This window comes from Syzygium oleosum, unplaced genomic scaffold, assembly GCF_021117445.2.
Source record: "Syzygium oleosum isolate NSW1041296 unplaced genomic scaffold, Sole_v2.1 Sole_v2.04, whole genome shotgun sequence".
NCBI lineage: Eukaryota > Viridiplantae > Streptophyta > Magnoliopsida > Myrtales > Myrtaceae > Syzygium > Syzygium oleosum.
The window spans coordinates 11987820-12006716 of record NW_026607488.1 but is presented as its reverse complement, the minus strand read 5'-3'; the positions used below and the strand labels follow the sequence as shown (position 1 = coordinate 12006716).

General features: G+C 40.8%; 1 protein-coding gene across 1 annotated transcript; it reads left to right on the top strand.

Annotated features, from left to right (window-relative positions):
* The first annotated feature begins 6082 nt into the window (after positions 1 to 6082).
* Positions 6083 to 10307, top strand: LOC115679358 (AAA-ATPase At5g57480-like). The gene is made up of 3 exons (XM_030602947.2): positions 6083 to 6160; positions 6548 to 6600; positions 9188 to 10307. The coding sequence occupies exons 1-3, from the start codon at positions 6083 to 6085 to the stop codon at positions 10305 to 10307; spliced, it is 1251 nt and encodes a 416-aa protein (XP_030458807.2).
* Positions 10308 to 18897: the final 8590 nt, after the last annotated feature.

The following is an 18897-nucleotide window of genomic DNA, read 5'->3' as shown; positions in this document are numbered from 1 at the left end:
TTTCCAAACCTGGTGGATACCCGAGCTCAGTTAGCAGCTTCCGAAGCCATAGAAGTTCGCATAACCCCTTTGCTACACCTCTGAATTCAGCTTCTGCACTAGACCAAGCTACAACCTTTTGTTTCTTACTTCTCCATGTAACAAGGTTGCCTCCCATAAATGTAAGATACCCTAATGTAGACCTCCTGTCTGTCACACTTCCAGCCCAATCCGCATCTGTGTAACCTTCTATTTCAAGGTGGCCATTCTTTGCAAATAGCAACCCCTTTCTTGGAGTTGACTTCAAATATCGAATGATGCGCCACACAGCACTCATATGATCCTCACTAGGTGCATGCATGAACTGACTCGCCACACTTACTGCTTGAGCAATATCAGGACGTGTATGTGATAAGTAAATCAATCGACCTACTAACCTTTGGTATTTCTCTTTATTAGTAGGCTTCTGATCAGGGTACTCTCCAAGCTTATAGTTTTATACCATAGGAGTATCTACAGGCTTGCAATCTAGCATGCCAACTTCGGTCAAAAGATCAAGAACATACTTCTACTGAGACAAGTAAATCCCTTCCTTCGACCTAGCAACCTCGATTCCTAGGAAATATTTCAGACCTCCCAAGTTCTTCATCTCAAACTCCCTAGATAATAATTCCTGCAATCTCATAATCTTTGCATGCCTGTAATAATCATGTCGTCTACATATATGATAAGAGTTGTCATTCTTCCTTGAGCACCTTTTAAAAACAAAGTATGATCTGAGTTACTTTGGGAGTATCCATACCCTTTCATAGCTGAGCGAAAGCGACCAAACCATGCACGAGGGGACTGCTTCAACCCATACAATGATCTTTCCAGCTTACAAACCATGTTCGGCTTATCTGCGCATCTGTATCCAGGTGGAAGCTCCATATAGATCTCCTCCTCTAAATCTCCATGAAGAAATGCATTCTTCACATCAAATTGATGCAAAGGCCAGTCCAAGTTTGCAGCCAGAGATAACAACACTCTTATAGTGTCTAACTTTGCAACTGGAGAGAATGTTTCTTGATAATCCACCCCATAAGTCTGTGTATACCCTTTAGCTACCAGTCGCGCCTTATACCTCTCATTAGTGCCGTCTGCCTTATGTTTGATTGTGAACACCCACCTACATCCAACCGGCTTTTTATCCTTTGGTAGTTCCACAAGTTTCCAAGTTTGATTTTTCTCCAACGCCTCCATCTCTGCCTCCATCGCTTGAAGCCATTTCGGATCCTTCATGGCTTCTTCAACCCTGTTTGGAACTTGAACTGAGGAAATCGTAAACACGAAGGCTTGTAGTGGTGTGGGCAGCCTCTTGGCAGACACATAGTCTGCAATAGGGTATCGAGACTGGCGGTCCTCTACATCTGGAGAATATCGATTCGGTGGTTTACCCCTATTATGCCTATCAGGTAGCTTATAACCAGTAAGCACATCGGTATCTTCAAAAGAATCAAGTACAATAGAAGTACTTACCTCAGGTACATTCTCAGGAGCTTGGAGTGGTACTGAAGAGGGCAAAGACAAGGAGGGCTGTTACAGCTGTGCATCTGTTGACACCTGTTCGGACCCATGCAACAATTCAGTGTTGTCTGGTCGTGCAGCTTCAGAATCATGCAGCAGTAGCTCAAAATCTTCAGCCTCAGCAGTCTCAGAATCACGTGCAGCCTCAGAATCATATGGCCGTGCGCACCCATCCGTCGCTCCTGCAATTCCTACCTCCCACCAATGTCTGGCTCTACAACTAGTCTCCCCCTGAACAGGACACTGGGGGGAAGGAAAAAAGGACTCCGTCTCGATAAATGTTACATCCATGGTGACATACGTGCGCTTCCCGGCAAGATCATAACACCGATACCCTTTCTGAGAAGGGCCATAACCAAGAAACACACATTTGACTGCACAAGGGTCAAGTTTGGTCCGCTGATTTTTGTGAAGATGGGCATAAGCGACACACCCAAACACCTTAGGAGGCAATGTAAGAACCGAAGGAAGAGACACATGGGTAGCAAGTGCTTGCATTGGCGTGCGATAGCTCAGAATGCGGGAAGGCATTCAATTCAACAAATAAGCAGCTGTGACTATGGCAGAATCCCAAAAACGATGGGGAACATGGCTACCCTCCAAGAGTGCTCGAGTGGTTTCAAGAAGATGTCGATTCTTGCGCTCGCAACACCATTCTCGCCGAGGAGTCCGAGGGCAAGAAGTTTCATGTATCAAACCATGTTCTTGAAAATAAGCCGCAAGAGGTTTACTTAAGTATTCGCCACCATTATCAGACCAGAGAACCTGAAGTTTGGCCCCAAACTGAGTCTGAATCATACGGTGGAAAGTCCGAAAGATAGCTTCAGCCTCATTCTTATGTTTCATCAAATATAGCCAAGTCATACGTGTGCAATCATCAACAAAGATGATAAACCATCGAAACCCAGATACAGTAGTAATAGGAGACGCAACCCATACATCAGAATGAATTAAGGAAAAAGGAGTAGAACTTATATTCAAACTGGGAGGAAAACAAGTGCGATGGCTCTTTGCCAAAATACATGTATCACACTGAAAACTAGAGTTCGATAGATCATGAAATAACTTGGGAAACAAATGTCGTAAATACCCAAAGGATGGGTGACCTAACCGACGGTGCCATAACCAAAGTTCCTTCTCTTGAGCTAACTGTCCACGAGAATGATAGGTCCGTCCAGAAGTAATTTCATCCACGAAATACAGCCCCTCCCTCTTAGTACCACGCCCAATAATCTCCTTCGTGAGAATGTCTTGAAACAGGCAAAAATCAGGGTACATAAGCACAACACAGTTCAACTCACTAGTAAGCTGTCCAACTGATAATAGACGATTAGACAATGAAGGAACAAGCAAGGTATGAGATAGAGAGAGAGAGAGAGAGAGAGAGAGAAGGCGTGATAGACACACGCCCAGCAGCCGTCACAGGAAAGCTATGTCCATTAGCATTGTAAATATGATCTCGACGTGGTGTAGTAGATGTAAGAAGGTCACTAGATTCCGGAGTCATATGATTTGTAGCGCCAGAGTCAATTATCCACCCATGATGACCATCACCATGTCCATTAGCAAAGACAAACCCACAATTACCTTCAAGAGATTCGGCATTAGCAGATTTAGGCTCCATGGGAATTAATGACAAGCCGCTAGTCACTAAGGAGGCTTGCCCTCCATTCCACCCCTTTTGGGAGCCTGGTTTCTTCTTCTTGGTCTGAAAATCATCCCACCAGTCCGGATAACCATGCAGTTTAAAACAAGATGCTTCTGTATGTTTAGGATTCCCACAGTGAGAGCATCGCTCGGATTGAATTGGCATACCAGGTTTAGAGCGAGGTCCCCGGGCAGAAAGCACTAACTGATCACTCTTGCCCCGCTGTGACACCATGGCGGAGCCAGAGGTGACCTCGACAGGAGTGGAGAGCATGATAGATTGGTGATATCCTCTCGCCTGACTTGGGCATAAGTTTGCTCAATAGTGGGAAATTGATCCATCTTCATAACATCAGCACGAACATTATCCAGGCGGTCATCGAGACAATCCAAAAAAGTATAAACTCGATCTTCATGGACAATGGCATTGTACCTCAGAATATCGGCCGGACATTGCATAGGATTAGGACGGTGGAAATCAATCTCACGCCAGAGCCCTTGAAGATCATTGTAATATTTCTCGATGGGTCCACCGCCTTGCTTCAATCGAGAAACCTGCCTCTTAATATCATAGATTTGGGAGGTGTCAGATCCATCAAAAAAGGTCGTTGCCACAGTATCCCATACGGCTCTGGCAGTAGGAAACCGAATAAAGTTTGGTATCAAGGCTAGGTCTATAGAATTGATAAGCCAACCTTTCACCGTAGAATCATCGGTCTTCCATTGTCTAAAAAACGGATCAGTAGGAGGGGGCTCAGGAGAATCACCATTCAAATAGCCCAGTTTGTCTTTGCCCGAGACATACATCTCAACAACCTGGGACCATACGCCATAATTTTTTCCATCAAGCTTGATAGCAATAGGTGCAACAGGAGGTTCAACGCGCGGCGGCGCGGCCTGCTGAGTCAAGAGCTGCTTCATCGCAGCGGTCAGGTCTGCCAGAATGGCAGTAGCAGAGGCACTAGCATCCGCTTGGTCAGTTGCAACAATCGGCTGTTTGTCGGCCATGAGATCAGCTTCGCAAACTGAATTGCGATGAAGAAGATCGGGTAAGACGCACGTCGGACGGCACAATAGAGAAAGAAAGCGAGCCCAAAATTTTTTTTGACGTACAGTACCCCAAGGATCAAACCCTAGGGCTCTGATACCATGCAGAAAGAAGACTCTCCTTTTTGTATTCAATGAATAATTTGTTTTCTGTACATTTACAATGCTCAATCTTGTTATATATATAGGACATATGACAACCCTAATTAGGAGATATACAATAAGAAGGATTCTTTACTATGAAGAAATCTATATAATAAAAATGCCTAATAAATAGGCTAAAATAGCTCACGACCACATGCGTGTGGGTGGAAGTAGAGAGAGACACACACAGAATCGGTTCTGGGTTTTGGGGATGAGAGTGGTTGGCCATGGCTATGGCTAACGGACGGTCAGCTAAGCATTTTCCTTTGTCCCCTTATGGGGTGCCAGTGAAAGGAGCCGGACAAAAAGGCCAAAGCTGGGTTCCCACTCTACCTTGCGGCACGCACGGTATAGTCGCCATTGAATTTCGGTTTCCTCTTCGCAATTCAATCTGATCTTCATTGATAATGGCGTTTCCGAGGACCTTTTTCTCAAAAAGGGACCTTGGAACTTTCGGTTTTAACACCCTCTTTTCAAACCCTTTTTAAACTGGGATTTCAACTGGAAAATCATTATAGATTTTCTTAATTTTTTTTTATAATTTTTTTTGGGGTTACAAGCGTCCTAGATTACAAAGGGTTCAAGAGCCCAAACTTCAAATGAACCGAAGTAAATTCCGCATGATTTGAGCCATTGCATGGGAGGAGCGAGCTTCCACCGTAGCTTCGGACAATGGAAGATGATCATCATGGGGGAAGGCGAAATACATGCGCGTTCGTATATATATCCATTGTAGTCCCTCCAGGTTCAGTTTATTCTTCGTGTTTAACAGGTCACGTTGGTGGAACCATCATCTCTCATTCGATCATGAAATTTTCATGTTCTGGAGTAGAGTTGAATGGGACCGATCGATTGTCCACCCAAGGTCAGTGCAAAAAAAGAAACGCATCTGAGATGAGCTCTTCCGTTCTCCCGTGGGAGGAACGCGGTTTCCGGGCAAGAGGGCTCACGCTAAAATCCAAAGACAGATTAATCGGATTACGTCAGAGATGCTGTCATGGTTTTGGGATTCCACTAGAATAATGTTTTCTTTAGGAATCTTCGGACATGTCAGAGAATTTACTGACAGAATACGTAGAACCAGTACAGTAATGTCCTTTCACCGACCAAAGAGGGATTTCTTCGTACATAGACGATCAGGTATTTGCATCCACCTCTCACATGACGAATGAGGGAGCCCTCTGGTCACTTGGTGTGTTTGAGCAAACTATGTACAATCATAGCGATGGTTCTTGCAAATGAAGTGATATTAGGATCTGAATACTCCTTTTTGTAGTTGTACTTGGTCATGACACACTATTTGACTCTTCACTTCCCTGTATTTCAATGGTACTCTTACCTCTATATTTTGAGACACCTTTTTTAAAGATGCGCTTTGTAATATGACTCTAGCTAGCCTAAGGGCATTTTTAGATTTCGTATCAATTTTCTGACCAAGTCATGTTTTCTGCCGTTTCCATCGTTTCCGAACTTAGTCTTGAGAAATGTGTTAAGAGACAGCTGGTTATTTAGCTCATAATTCTTAAGTTGCGTTTGATCGAAGAGAAGATACGATCAAACGTGTGAAGAGGAGATAGGACAAAGGGAATGCAAGCTGCATTAACAGAATAGTTATGCCTATAACCCTTTTGCCTGCCTGCCCAAGCAAAGAACTTGGAGTGCGACCGTGGGGCCATTTTCAACCTTGAGCACCTCCGCAATGAGGCCGGAGATTGGAGGGGGCTGTGGTGGTTTGGGTCCCATCTGTGGAGGTGGAAGGGAGCTGGGGGGTTTATGGGTTTGGCGGTTTGCCGGAGGAGTAAAGGCTGTGTAGACAACGGGGCAATTTTGGGAGGGCTTGCGGTGGCCGTAGATAAAGTAGGGTTTGTAGCGCTTCGGTGTAGGAGGGTGGTGGGTTGGTTTTTGGAGTCTTTTTCGGGTGTTGCGGCTGCCGGATGGTGGAGAGAGTGGGGAAGAGACGCACCGCAAGCATAGATAGACATCTTTTGGGTTAGATATAATTATATAAATGATAATCGAAGTAAGGCCCAATATGTAATGTCATCTCTAAACTATTAATTTGTGCAATATGGTTTCTGAAGTTTAATCCAACACGTAATATCGCCCCTGAATTTTTTGTAGATGTTTAATTTAGTTCCCAATCTTTATGAAAAACATCCAATAGTATCCTTTCATTATTCAAATCAATGAAAGAGAAGAGACACACCATTGGACTAGTAAGTGTGTGTTTCTCTTTCTTTTTCAGTTTTGCCCAAGAACATGGCTGCTCAATATCAACTCATATCAGGACATAACAATGCATCTCATCAAATAACATGGAGAGTCATTTCTCCAAATTGAAGGAATTCAACAAATTAAAAGAATTTGCACATGGATAAATCCCCCCCCCCCCTCTCTCTCTCTTATTTATATATCCCACGTAGAAAAAATGCGAAATCCATAGACCTCCATCGTCTAATATCATAAATTTTCATCGCCTATGTCAATATCCTATCGATACATGACTCACAATCCCATCCACAAGGTTAGGAGGTCGAACCTTGCTCGTTCGCAACATTAGTCCGTGATTTTTGTGCTGATGAATAGGTTTTTGGACCTCTAGAGCTTCGGTAATGCCACAATGATTAGTAAATGGAATAACTCATTCGAAGCTTGTGTATTTCTCGAATGGGCGACCCTTCTAGTAACGTTCAAAGGGTGTCGCTAAGTTGGTCACGCCTCCTGTCTCTTCTATCTTATAAAAAAAAACGACTAATATCATGATCTTCAATAATTGAACTATCAATATGGTGTCGGACACCAAGTTTCGCAGCGTTCATCATCAATTAATCATGTAATATTGCCTGCGGATCAAATTTTTATCATGAAAGAAGTGATGTTTAAAATAAATTTCCTAGTTCAAATGCGGAATAATAATGCCAAGTTGCCAACGCCTCATGATTTCACCTTTTTTGGAGCAATTTGAAAAAACTCAAATCTGATACATTTGATTTTATTATATTAAAATAATTTATTTTTTGCTGATCGGTTCATTAACTTGTCAGAAAGAAACAAATGAAAACAGGAGGCTTGGTGGGGGTCGGACCAGTTTTTGTGATTCTGATCACCTCTTCTCATCTCCTGATTTCCGTTTCTAAAAGTCTTCCTCTTTTAAAATATTAGGCGTCTCTTTCTTTTTATTCAACCCTCTTCTTTTGACTCACGCGCTCTCAGTCTCAAGTTTCCAGCATATTAATGCAATGAAACTGGCAAAAAAAAAAAAGAGGATAATCGTTTCAATTTAATTAGACGGTCGAGCGCTTAAATTGAATTGTAACAGATTTGAATCGGAATCCTTCTGTTTTTTCTATACATAATTTCGTGGTTAGGAAATGGTTTCCGACACTTGGCCTGGGAAGGAATGTGGTAGATATGACCAGCTCAAAAGTATGGAGAAAAACTGTGGTCGAGGAGGGAAGATATAGTTAATTAATAAAACGCAGTAAATTAATTGCGATCTGTCTCAGACATTTTCAGATTGTCTAAAAAAAAGACCGGGAACATCCCTGCACACACCCCCATCGTAACCAATCTCTCCCCTTCTCGATGGATGCGAGTCGATTGAAGGAGAGGGGTCGAGCTTTCGACCCATTGTAATCTAGCCACCTGTAACTATAATCCAAAAAAAAATATGATGAAAAAGAAGATAGAATTACAAATAAATGCTGAAAGTGCAATCATTTTCTCAAATAAAGATATGAAATAGCTATAATAGTTTTAAATAAGAGCTTAGCCTCGCTGGCCGACCAAGTTTCTCGGTCGGTTGGCATTTTCGTTCAAAAATAATTTTAACATAAATTTTACTTAAAATAAATTAAAAATTAAAAAAAGCAAGCTTTTTTTAACAAGAAAAAAACACACAAGCCCTTACGGCGCGTGTGCCAAGCGCTTCGCCCCTCTTTCTATCCCATCCCATTCAGATAAGATGGTGAGGACCCCAGCGAAGAGGAAAATCGGTTGATGTTGACCGAATGGAAGAATCTCGAGAATGTGGGGACCAGCGGACGTAAGATCACATAAAGGTAGGACGGATTTTCCCACGTAATGCATAAGTCACTTCATTCGTTGGATTGGCCGACGCGCGACACAACGGTCCCAATCTTTGTCCTTTTGAGCTCATGTTGTCATTTTGACAGTGACCCCGCCACTCGCCCACCCACGGCACGCTCTCTCTTCTCGGTTGACTCGTGACTTTCCTCCCCCGACCTCCGGCGAAATCTTTGTACGAGGAAATTGCGGATGTTTCCGCGAAGGAATGGGGTGGGACTGTGCAGGTGGAGCAAAAGAGAGAACAAAGATTTTCTAGAAAACCATGGTCTGTTTTGCTTACGAAAATAAAAGAACCGAAGATTGTAGCAAGCTCTACGAAACTGCCCTCCCGAAATTGACTCCAAAGTCGGAGGCTAAAGTCGGAGGGTTTACACATATGAGTCATATTTGCAACAAAGTAACCCCCCACTTCCAAATCGAAGGGTTTATACATATGAGTCATATTTGCCACCAAGTCACCCCCCCCAAGTCGGAGGGTTTATACATTGAGTCATATTTGCAACAAAGTCATGCCCCACCTCCTGTCCCTCTCTTAGAAATACCCTTTTGGTCCCTTCCTCAGACGTCTCCATTCCTCTTCTTCATCGTCTCCTTCTTCACGCCTACACGTCTCCAGAAAAAAAAAAAAAAAAAAAGAATCTCGACTTTGACACATCCACGCACAGGGCATCCTGGCTTCCTCCCTGCTAGACACCTTGGCCTCCCTCCTGGGCATCCTGGCCTCCCTCTTAGGCATCCTGGCCTCCCTCCTGGCCATCCTGCGGGTGGTACTCCCGCCGGACCGCCGGTTCTCCCCCCTCAAGTTCCTGACCCGGGCCCTCAACTGCGTCTCCTCCTGCTGCTACTTCGAAATCACCGAGAACGACGCCAACACCAACGAGCTCTACAATGCCGTCCAGCTTTACCTCAGCTCCTTCGTCTCCGCCTCTGGCAACCGCCTCTCCCTCACCCGGGCCATCAACTCCAGCGCCACCACCTTCGGCCTCTCCAACAATGACTGCATCAACGACGTCTTTGACGGCGTTGCCGTCCAGTGGGAGCACTTGGTGACGCAGCACCAGTCTTGTCCTCTCCCCGACGAGAAGCGCAGCTTCAGGCTCCGGATCAGGAAGTGCCACAAGGACCTTGACCTCGACTCCTACCTGGACTACATCATCGACAAGGCCAACGACATCCGCCGCAAGAACCAAGAACGCCTCCTTTATACTATTTCGTGCAGGGGGTCGCTCAATTCCAGGGGCCACCCGTGGGAATCGGTGCCATTCAAGCACCCGACCACCTTCGACACATTGGCTATGGACCCGGAGAGGAAGGGGGACATCATGGAGGACCTCCGCAACTTCGTGGCTGGGAAGGCCTTCTACCAGCAGATGGACCTGGCTTGGAAGCGGCGCTACCTGCTCTACGGTGCGCCCAGGACAGGGAAATCAAACATGATCGCCGCGATGGCCAATTTCCTTGGCTATGACATCTACGACCTCGAGCTGACCAAGGTGCAGTCCAAGTCCGAGCTCCTGAACCTCCTCATGAAGACCAGCTCCAAGTCCAGCGTTGTCATCAAGGACATCGACTGCTTGGTCAATCTGTCGAACCGGTCCAAGGTACCCCAAGCCGCCGCGTCCCAAAGCTACTACAGCCCCAACGCACCAGACGCCGTGTGCGGCAGTGAGGACGGGAACAACATCACCTTCTCGGGGCTGCTCAATTTCCCCACCGGCCTGTGGTCGTGCTGCGGGGGTGAGAGGATCTTCGTATTCACCACCAACCACATTGAGAAGCTCGATCCAGCATTGCTCCAGAGCAGCCAGATGGACATGCACATCTGCATGAGCTAATACTAAACACTCTGCATTCGTTTCTTACTATGAAAATAGAAAGGATAAATACCGCAACATACCCTAAATTATGTCCACTCTCACACAAATACCCCCAATGTTTTTGTGTCACCAAAAACCCTAAACTTGCCCATGAGGCATAAATACCCCCAACTTTTTTTGTGTCACAAAACTTATATATGTGTGACATATATATCCTCTATTACAGTTTTATCAGTGGTATATTTGTCACACTTATATAAATTCAGAGTTTTTTATGACACAAATTTTTTTTGGGGGATATCTGTGTCACAATGGACCACTTTAGGGTTTTTAATGACAAAAAAAAAAGTTTGGGGCATTTATATCATAGTTGGCATAATTTGGAGTTTTCTTATGATACTAACCAGATAAAAATGAAGCTAGCTTATCGACTTGGTTGGTTCTTTTGGATGGGGGACCACATCCCATGTTGTGTCAGTTGCAGCTTGTGCAGATGTTGCAGTGTGCATTATGTGATTATAGGTCAATAATATTATTAAAAAAAGAATTCTGCTCTTGTATGTTAATTAAGGGAATGTTATTTCTTAGTTAATTTTCGTTGCTTTGAAGATCAAATTGCCCCTACTTTCTTTGGAAAGATGATAAGAGATTTCATTCTACACCTAACTAATGGGAAGTACGTTCACACCTGAATTTTTGCCGACATGTTAAGCATACATTTTTCTTTGTAGAAATAGAAATTATTAGTAAAAGAACAAAAAACTTTATAATAAATAAAAATCAAATAAATAAATAACAAATAAAAAATGATGAATAAAACACCAACCTCACCTGCCAGTGAACCGAAAACCCATGAAATTTGAGATGGAGCCCGGCCCATCTCTCTCTCTCTCTCTCCATAACACATAGGGCCAAGCATATATAGTATTGTTAATTTCTTGCTGATTTTGAAAGAAAATTTTCTATTATCTGAAATTAAAGATTTGAAACACCGTGAACATTTTACCCTCAATTCAAATAGATTATTGAAAAAAAAAAGATTGCAAATAAAATACGTAAAAAAAGCAAAATTACCCCTGTTTGTGCTAAAAGTTCGCCAGTTTAGTCCATCTAATTGAGAAAGGTACATAAACAATTAAAGAAAGGATAAATCGAAGTTATTGGATGTTTTATGGAAAGCAAGACTTCAAATGAAATTTAACAAAAAATCGTTTTGTTAAAAAGTGCATCAAGGCGTTTGTAAGTAATAATTGAAGAAAAGGACAAAAGTTACACACACAAAAAAATAAACCATAAACTTGCTCACGATGATATGTTTTTCCTAAACTGATCAACACATAAATGCAAACAACATGCGCGCAACATTTCTTGATAAAGCCGAGAGATGAGATGAGTTGCTGGTGATGGTGGAACCCGGGAGTAGTGTGTGGTAATAGAGAGAGAGAGAATCACGGCAATGGTAGAGGGAACTCAAAACGTGCCGGAACCGCGAAGGAGGGAGGGAGCTACGGTGGCGAAGCTGGAACCGCTGGTAAGTCCAGCAATGTCGAGTATAAAGAAATAACTTCGAAAGATCCTGAATTCTCGTTCCCTTGGGAATTTCGTCGAATATAGACCGAAGTTGCTGATTGCGAATCAGAAACCCCACTTCGCAGCCCGAACGAGCAAACAACAGATGTATAATCAAAATCGCGGCTAAAACATATCTGGAATAGTAACAGAGGAAGAGGTTCAAGTTGCGGCCGAGGAGGAGGAACAGCAGCATTGGAACTGGAGAATCGCCGGAGAAGATCGATGTGGAGCGACAGAAACTTCATGGGGTCTTTGATTCAGTGGGCCGATGAGGCTGAAGCTCTTTGGGCCGGTCTGGAGTGACAGGCCAAACCAGGCAGAGCTTGTGGATCTGGACTAATGGGCTGCGCTTAATGAATGGGCTGATCCGACGGGCTTGGTGTGTCATTCGTCATTTCTTATTTGCTTATTTTATTTATTCATCATTTTGTGCCTTATGCCCTAGCCCCCCAAGCGCGCATCCATAAAAGCCGGGCTCAGGTCGCCGACGCTCGAGCTTTAATCCCCAGCACTTGGAAGCGGGTCTGCAAAAGCTGTGCGTGAGTTCTCGGCACTTGGATTCGGGTCCTTGATTAATGAAACGTTCGTTCTTATGAAAATATTATTTTAAAAAAATTCGAATTTTTAATTACTTTTTTATTCAAAAATAGAATTTTGAATTATTTTTTCTTTTTCTTTTTCTTCTTGTTTCTTCCTTGGTTGATCGCTGGTCATGGCCATAGGTGAGCCTCGAGCTTGCTAGATTTCGACAAGCTCGCCATATCTGGCAAGCTGGAGCCTCGGCCAAGGCTCCACTTCGAATGTGGTCGGTTGCCATGGCCGGTGGTTGGAAAAAGATAGAAAGAAAAGAAATTTTTTTTGAGAAATAATTAAAAAATTAGATTTTTTTGATATTTTTTCCCAAGAAAATCTATTTTCCATGCCAAATAGTGAAAAATATTTTCTAGCTTATTTTCATGTTTCAGCTAAACATTGGAAAGTATTGTTATTTTCCAGACAAATGACTTACTGAAAAATATTTTTCAGAAATGTCACATTTTTCGCGAAATGAACGGAGCCGTGACCAAAGAACAACGTTCACATCTCCAAAAGCTAATTGACCAATACTCACATTACTCACATTAGGTACATTGCACGTCTCCTAAAGCTGTCCCTAACACAACATGGGGATGTGGTTGCCTCGTCCAGAAGAACAAAACAGCACGCGCATGTTGACATTTTCATATCTTGCTTTGGTAAATGCTCGCTCTAGTCGCGTGACTTGTGTTCGATTGCATGAATTTTACGTTGGGATATCAAATTATAAATACTAACTCAGATTTCGACCCTCCTACATATTTTGATTGAATAAGATGAATTCACCGTGATTGGCCGGACAAATATTATACACAGGACATTGAAAACCGTAAGCGAAATTTCACATTACCCAACTAAAAATTTTCAAACTCATATGTCGCACGAGCTTTATTTCTAAATTTTATGATAAGAAGAACAAAACAACACGCGCATGCCGACATTTTCATATCTTGCTTTGGTAAATGCTCGCTCTAGTCACGTGACTTGTGTTCAATCGTGTGAAATTTACATCGGGATATCAAATTATAAATACGAACTCATAGGAAGGCCGATCAAGTAGTGGGCCTTTTATGTCCGGAGGCCCCATTTGACTTTGTTATCCAGGTTTCGTTTATTAGCAATGAAAGTGAGTTTGTTTCTACCAAAAAAAAAAAAGTTTGGAAAACTTATTTTGTGCCCCTAATTTTTCGAAAAATTCATTTCAATGCCCTTACTTTGATTGTGTTTAATCAAAAGGAATTAATTGTACAAAGAAGGATAAAATGAAAAAAAAAAAGAAGTAACAAGGAAACAAACTAGACGGGAGGGGGGAAAATGAATAGTAATATTGGTCAGTGGCGCCCCCGCTCCCTTCTATTATAGGGGGAAAAAATTTGCATGTCACATTTTACTCGTCTCTCTTAGTCTCAAATTATCTTTCCATCATTGTCGATGGTGGTAGAACGTTAAGGTTGATGTGGTATTTTTCTCCACTCTGAAAATTACCCTATAAGTAGGCCCTCGCCGGTTGGAAATTCAATTAAAGAAAAAAAGATAAGAAAAAAAAGAAAATGATAAGAAAAAAATTGCCAAAATTGTCCACCGTAGAAATTTTTTGGCTAAAATTGATTGTATTGACAAATTGTAAAAAGATATGGGACTTTATTAGTAAATCGTCAAAAAATTTAGAATAAAATTAACAAAATTGAAAGGTTTGAGATTGAATTGGCCGCCTTACAATAGGTTTAAGATTTTTTGGACAATTATCCGTCCCCACGATATTGTGATTGAACTTTCCTTAATGATATAGAATCTACATCTTGCAAATTGAGGATCTCTCTCCATTTATTATTTATATATGCCATGTCGCTAAAAATGCGAAATTCAATAGACCTCCTCCATGTAATTTCATAAAATCTTTGTCCTACATACCAATGCCCTAGTGATGCATGACTATACTTTCCAACCCACAAGCTTCGGAGGTCAAATCCGCTCGTAGTAGTAATGTGTGATTATTGTGCTAGTGAATAAGTTTATTGACCTTTAGCGCTTCGTTGATAGTGCAGCGATTCTTAAACGGAACGACTCATTTGAACCTCAAGTATTGAGTGTATGGCTTTTTAGGTAATTTTTGGAGCGCATTGTTAAGTTGGTTATGTCTCCCAACTCTTTTATTTTATATAAATCTCCCAACCCTTTTTCTTCCAAAGCAAACCCTTTCATCTCTCAAAAACTCTTTCCTCTTTTGAAGGTCTCCTTTAGGCTCTCAGCTTCAATTTCTAAAGCTGAGAGCCTACTTCGCCTTTGATTTTCTTTTTCTTTTTTGCTTTGATTGTCTTTTCTTTTCTCTCTCAATCTATTTTGGGAGATTGTGTGTGTGAATAAATTTCTGCAACTGATTTTGGGTGAACGTGGAATCCAGTTCGGCCATTCGTCTAGTTGACAACCATCAAGGAAGATCTCCATGACGTGGCTCCACAACCTCTCCAAGATTAGGCCGCTCTTCTCTCCCAATTTAGATTTAGGTTTAGATGGTTTTACTCTCCTGATTTAGATTTAGGTTTAGATCCGGGAGTTTCTTACAGTTATTTGATTTGTGTTCTTTTAACATATTGATGTTGGTGCCTTTGCATGGCGATGGTGATGATGACGTTGAATCTAGATGCGCATTGTAAGCTGTTGCAAATGGAGTGGAGGATCTCGGCGTGTGCACACCACTGAATCTAGTTATTGGTCGTCGAACATTTACGGTAGCAAATCTGTTCTTGAGGGAAGAGAGTGTGTTTAGTTGCAGACTGTGCTATATTATTTGCGTTCTAGTATTTGCTTTGTTCCGCAGTTGTTTGAGATTTGCTAGGCTTGTATACCTTCTATGTACCTCTTGGATAATGAATGGATTCTTTCTTTCGAAAAAAAAAAGAACCACCAGTACTTCGACCGAAAAAAAAACTACCAGCATGGTGTGATCCTCAATTAATTATTAACTTCGCTTGTGTGGTCAAACATTTTTCCCATTTTTTCTTCATTTATAAGGAAACAAACCAAAAGCAGATGGTAGGTATGGTTGAACGAGTTTGATTCTTTTCGCTTCTTCTCATCGCCTGATTTCCTTTTCAATGGGTCACTTTTCTTTCAACCTCGTCTTTTAACTCACGTACTCTGTCCTCATGCCTAGGGAGGGAGGGCTCAGTCACAAGTTTCCAACGTATTAATTCAATGAAACTGGGCTGAAAAAAAAAAAAACAAGACGAAACAGTTCTTATCTAAATTATGTTTTACTTTTTACTTTTTATTTAATTGAAATTTTGTAGCTCATGCGGTTTAATTTTGGTGAAGTTTAGAGGGCTTTGCTAAGTTGATTGCATCTTTCAATCCTTCTGTTTAAAAAAAAAAAAGCAAAAAAATATGGCATAGTCTTCAACGATTGAACTATCAATAAGGCGCCAGTTCATCCTCAATAAATCATTAATCTCCCTTGCGAATCAAATAATTACTTCAACGATTGAACTATCATAATCTTTATTCCATTGTCTTGCTACGTTCATTCCTGGTGGTCCGAAAGTCCTAAAGTCAGATTCCCCTGAAACTTGATTATGTACATGTTGATTTATTTGGAAACTCGGATTTGAATATGCCATTATTATGTAATGTAGTACGTTTTTTGCTTCCTAAAGGGGGTGAAAGCGATTGACAGAAAGAACTCTTCATTACAGCAAAGCCTTGATGTCCAGCTCAATAAATGAACAAAAATGGCTAAGAGGTAGGTTTAAGTGCTGTTCATTTATGACATGGTATACACATTCGTTATCGATTAGACTAAAGACGTAATGTTAAGATAAATCTCCCACCATTTAAGTACTAAATTATAAATACCAATTGTTTCACCTTTTAGAGCATTTGAAAAACTCAAATATGATATATTTATTTATTCTATAAAATAATTTATTTTTAGAGATCGGTTGCATTCACTTGTCCGAAAGAAACAAACAAAAACAGAAGATTTGGTGGGGTTGCACAAGTTTGATTCTTATGGCCTCTTTAAGATAAGTGTTAATACTACGAAAAATTCCAAACTGATATACCTATGATAAATTTACTCTAAACTAAATTTTGGACCACCAAAAACTTCAAACTGATACGCATGTGACAAATTTATCCTAAACTAATTTTTTGACCATCAAAAACTCAAAACTAGTATATTTGTGACAAATTTATCCTCTGTTAATTTCCGTTAAATTTGATTAATACTACTAAAAACCACAAATTGTTACACTTGTGATAAACGGAGGTTAAAGCCCCAAAATGGTACACTTGTCAATTGCCACGTGTCATTTAACTTAGTAATTTGTCGATAAAATTTAACGGAAACTAACGGATGGTAAATTTGTCACAGGTGTACCAGTTTAGGGCTTTTGGTGATCAAAAAATTGGGTTGAAATAAATTTATCACAGGTATACTAGTTTGAGATTTTTCGTAGTATTAACCCTTAAGATAATACCTCCTCCCACTTGACTTTAGTCCACACGACATAACCGTACTCATTGCCTAATTTCCTTTCTAAGGTCTTCCTCTTTTAAATATTAGAGTCTCTTTACTTTGGGAAAAGGAAATCATTAATGTCATAACTTTTGTACGGCAATTACTTAAGTGCCATAATTGTTTTTTTGATTAATTGAGTATCATAACTTTCATACGACACTAATTTAAGTATCATAACTTTTTTTTTCCAATTACTTGAGTGCCATATGACTTTTCAATTGTGCCAAAACTTTTTTAAAACGTTCATCACAAGCGCTATGCCACGTCAAATTTCCGGAACTTGAGCGACCATTTTAAAAAAGTTTTGGCACTCGAGTGATCGATTGAAAGTTATAACACTCAAGTAAACATTTTTTAGAAGTTATGACACTTAAATGGTAAAAAAAGTTATGACCTTTAAATGAATGTTATACGAAAGTTATGGCACTTATAACGTATTTATCCCCTTTTCTTTTAGCCTTGTCTTTAACTCACGCGCTCTGTCCTCGTGCATAAGGAGGGCTCAGTCCCTATTAATTCAACAACACACATCTTGTTGATTTTCTATTCAAAATATAAAAACCCAAGACTAAAAGAATTAAATTTCAACTTTTTATTTTTTGATTAAAATGTCTCGGTTCATACATTTTGACTCTTGTAAGTTTGAAACACCTGAAATTTTCATAATATTCAAATATTGACATGTAAATTTCGTATTGCATTTTTATAATTTACTGAAATTTGAAAAATATTTTGAGTTTTCACGGCAAAACAAAAACAGAAGGGCTTTTAATGGCTGTAATTATTGTATTTGTTGATATTTTATGTATTTCAATGTTGAGGAATTCGAAATTAAATGCCAAAAAATAAACTTAAAATTTCAGAGTAAAACAAGCAATTCCAGGGGCACAGGCATCCTGTGTCTCTCTAGCTTGTCCCTCAAAATGCCATCACCGAAACTTGAACAGAAGTAATTTCACATATTTTGGCAAAAAGGGTGGAAAATCATATGTGGAAACTATTTCCTTGGAAGTAAGAATTATTCAGGCTCAAAAAGGAAACAATTGCTACTATATTTGTCTGATGGCATCCTTTATATCAGTGAAGGAGGATATAAATTGCTTATGATTTAAGAGTATCAATTACATGAAAAACAAAGAATCAAAATAGATAAGATACAAATTTATATCTGTTTACATAAAAATTAACCAAGTCATTACAATCGGCATGATATTGATCCAAGTAAGCACATGATTTGGGACCAAGTGTGGTATGGCCATCGACGAGTTGCTGCCAAAGGAGTCCTTATCAATGGCCATACCAACCACAAGAGTTCTTGTCAATGGGCATATATATCAATGACCATGATCAACTATCGATATACGGTAGTGGCTGGTTGACAATCGTCATGATGAAATTGACCAAATGTTGGAAGAAGCGAAGATATCGATCGAAAGGTATCGACTAACAGAAAGATGAGAAATCATTTAAAGACTAACCATTTTGAGAGTAAAATGGGCGTGGGGTCAGGTTTAGTGATATTCGAATGTGCAACTATTTGTGGATAAAGCGGATAAACCGATGGAGCACAACAAAACTTTATCGAAGTGCGAATTTAAAAGAATAAAAACTTGGGTGTGAGTAATCGTGGCGACGTACAAACATGGTAATCAAAGTGCAATTTCGAAGGAGTAACTACCTAAAGATAAGGTGGCGTGGCGAGATGCAGAAATGGAGTCGAGGATCATAGAGACATGGAGTATAAAATCATGGAAGCGCGGTTGGAACTACTGAAAAATTCCTTGTGGGCAGTTTTGCTGTAAGTACTATAAATACTAGTACTTGGGCATCATAGCCCCCCCACCCTCAAAAACAAAACAAAACCTATTATCTTTCAATTCCTGCACATTCGCTATATTTTACAGATTTCTCGTTATTGATTCAATTATAGCGTGTATCTTA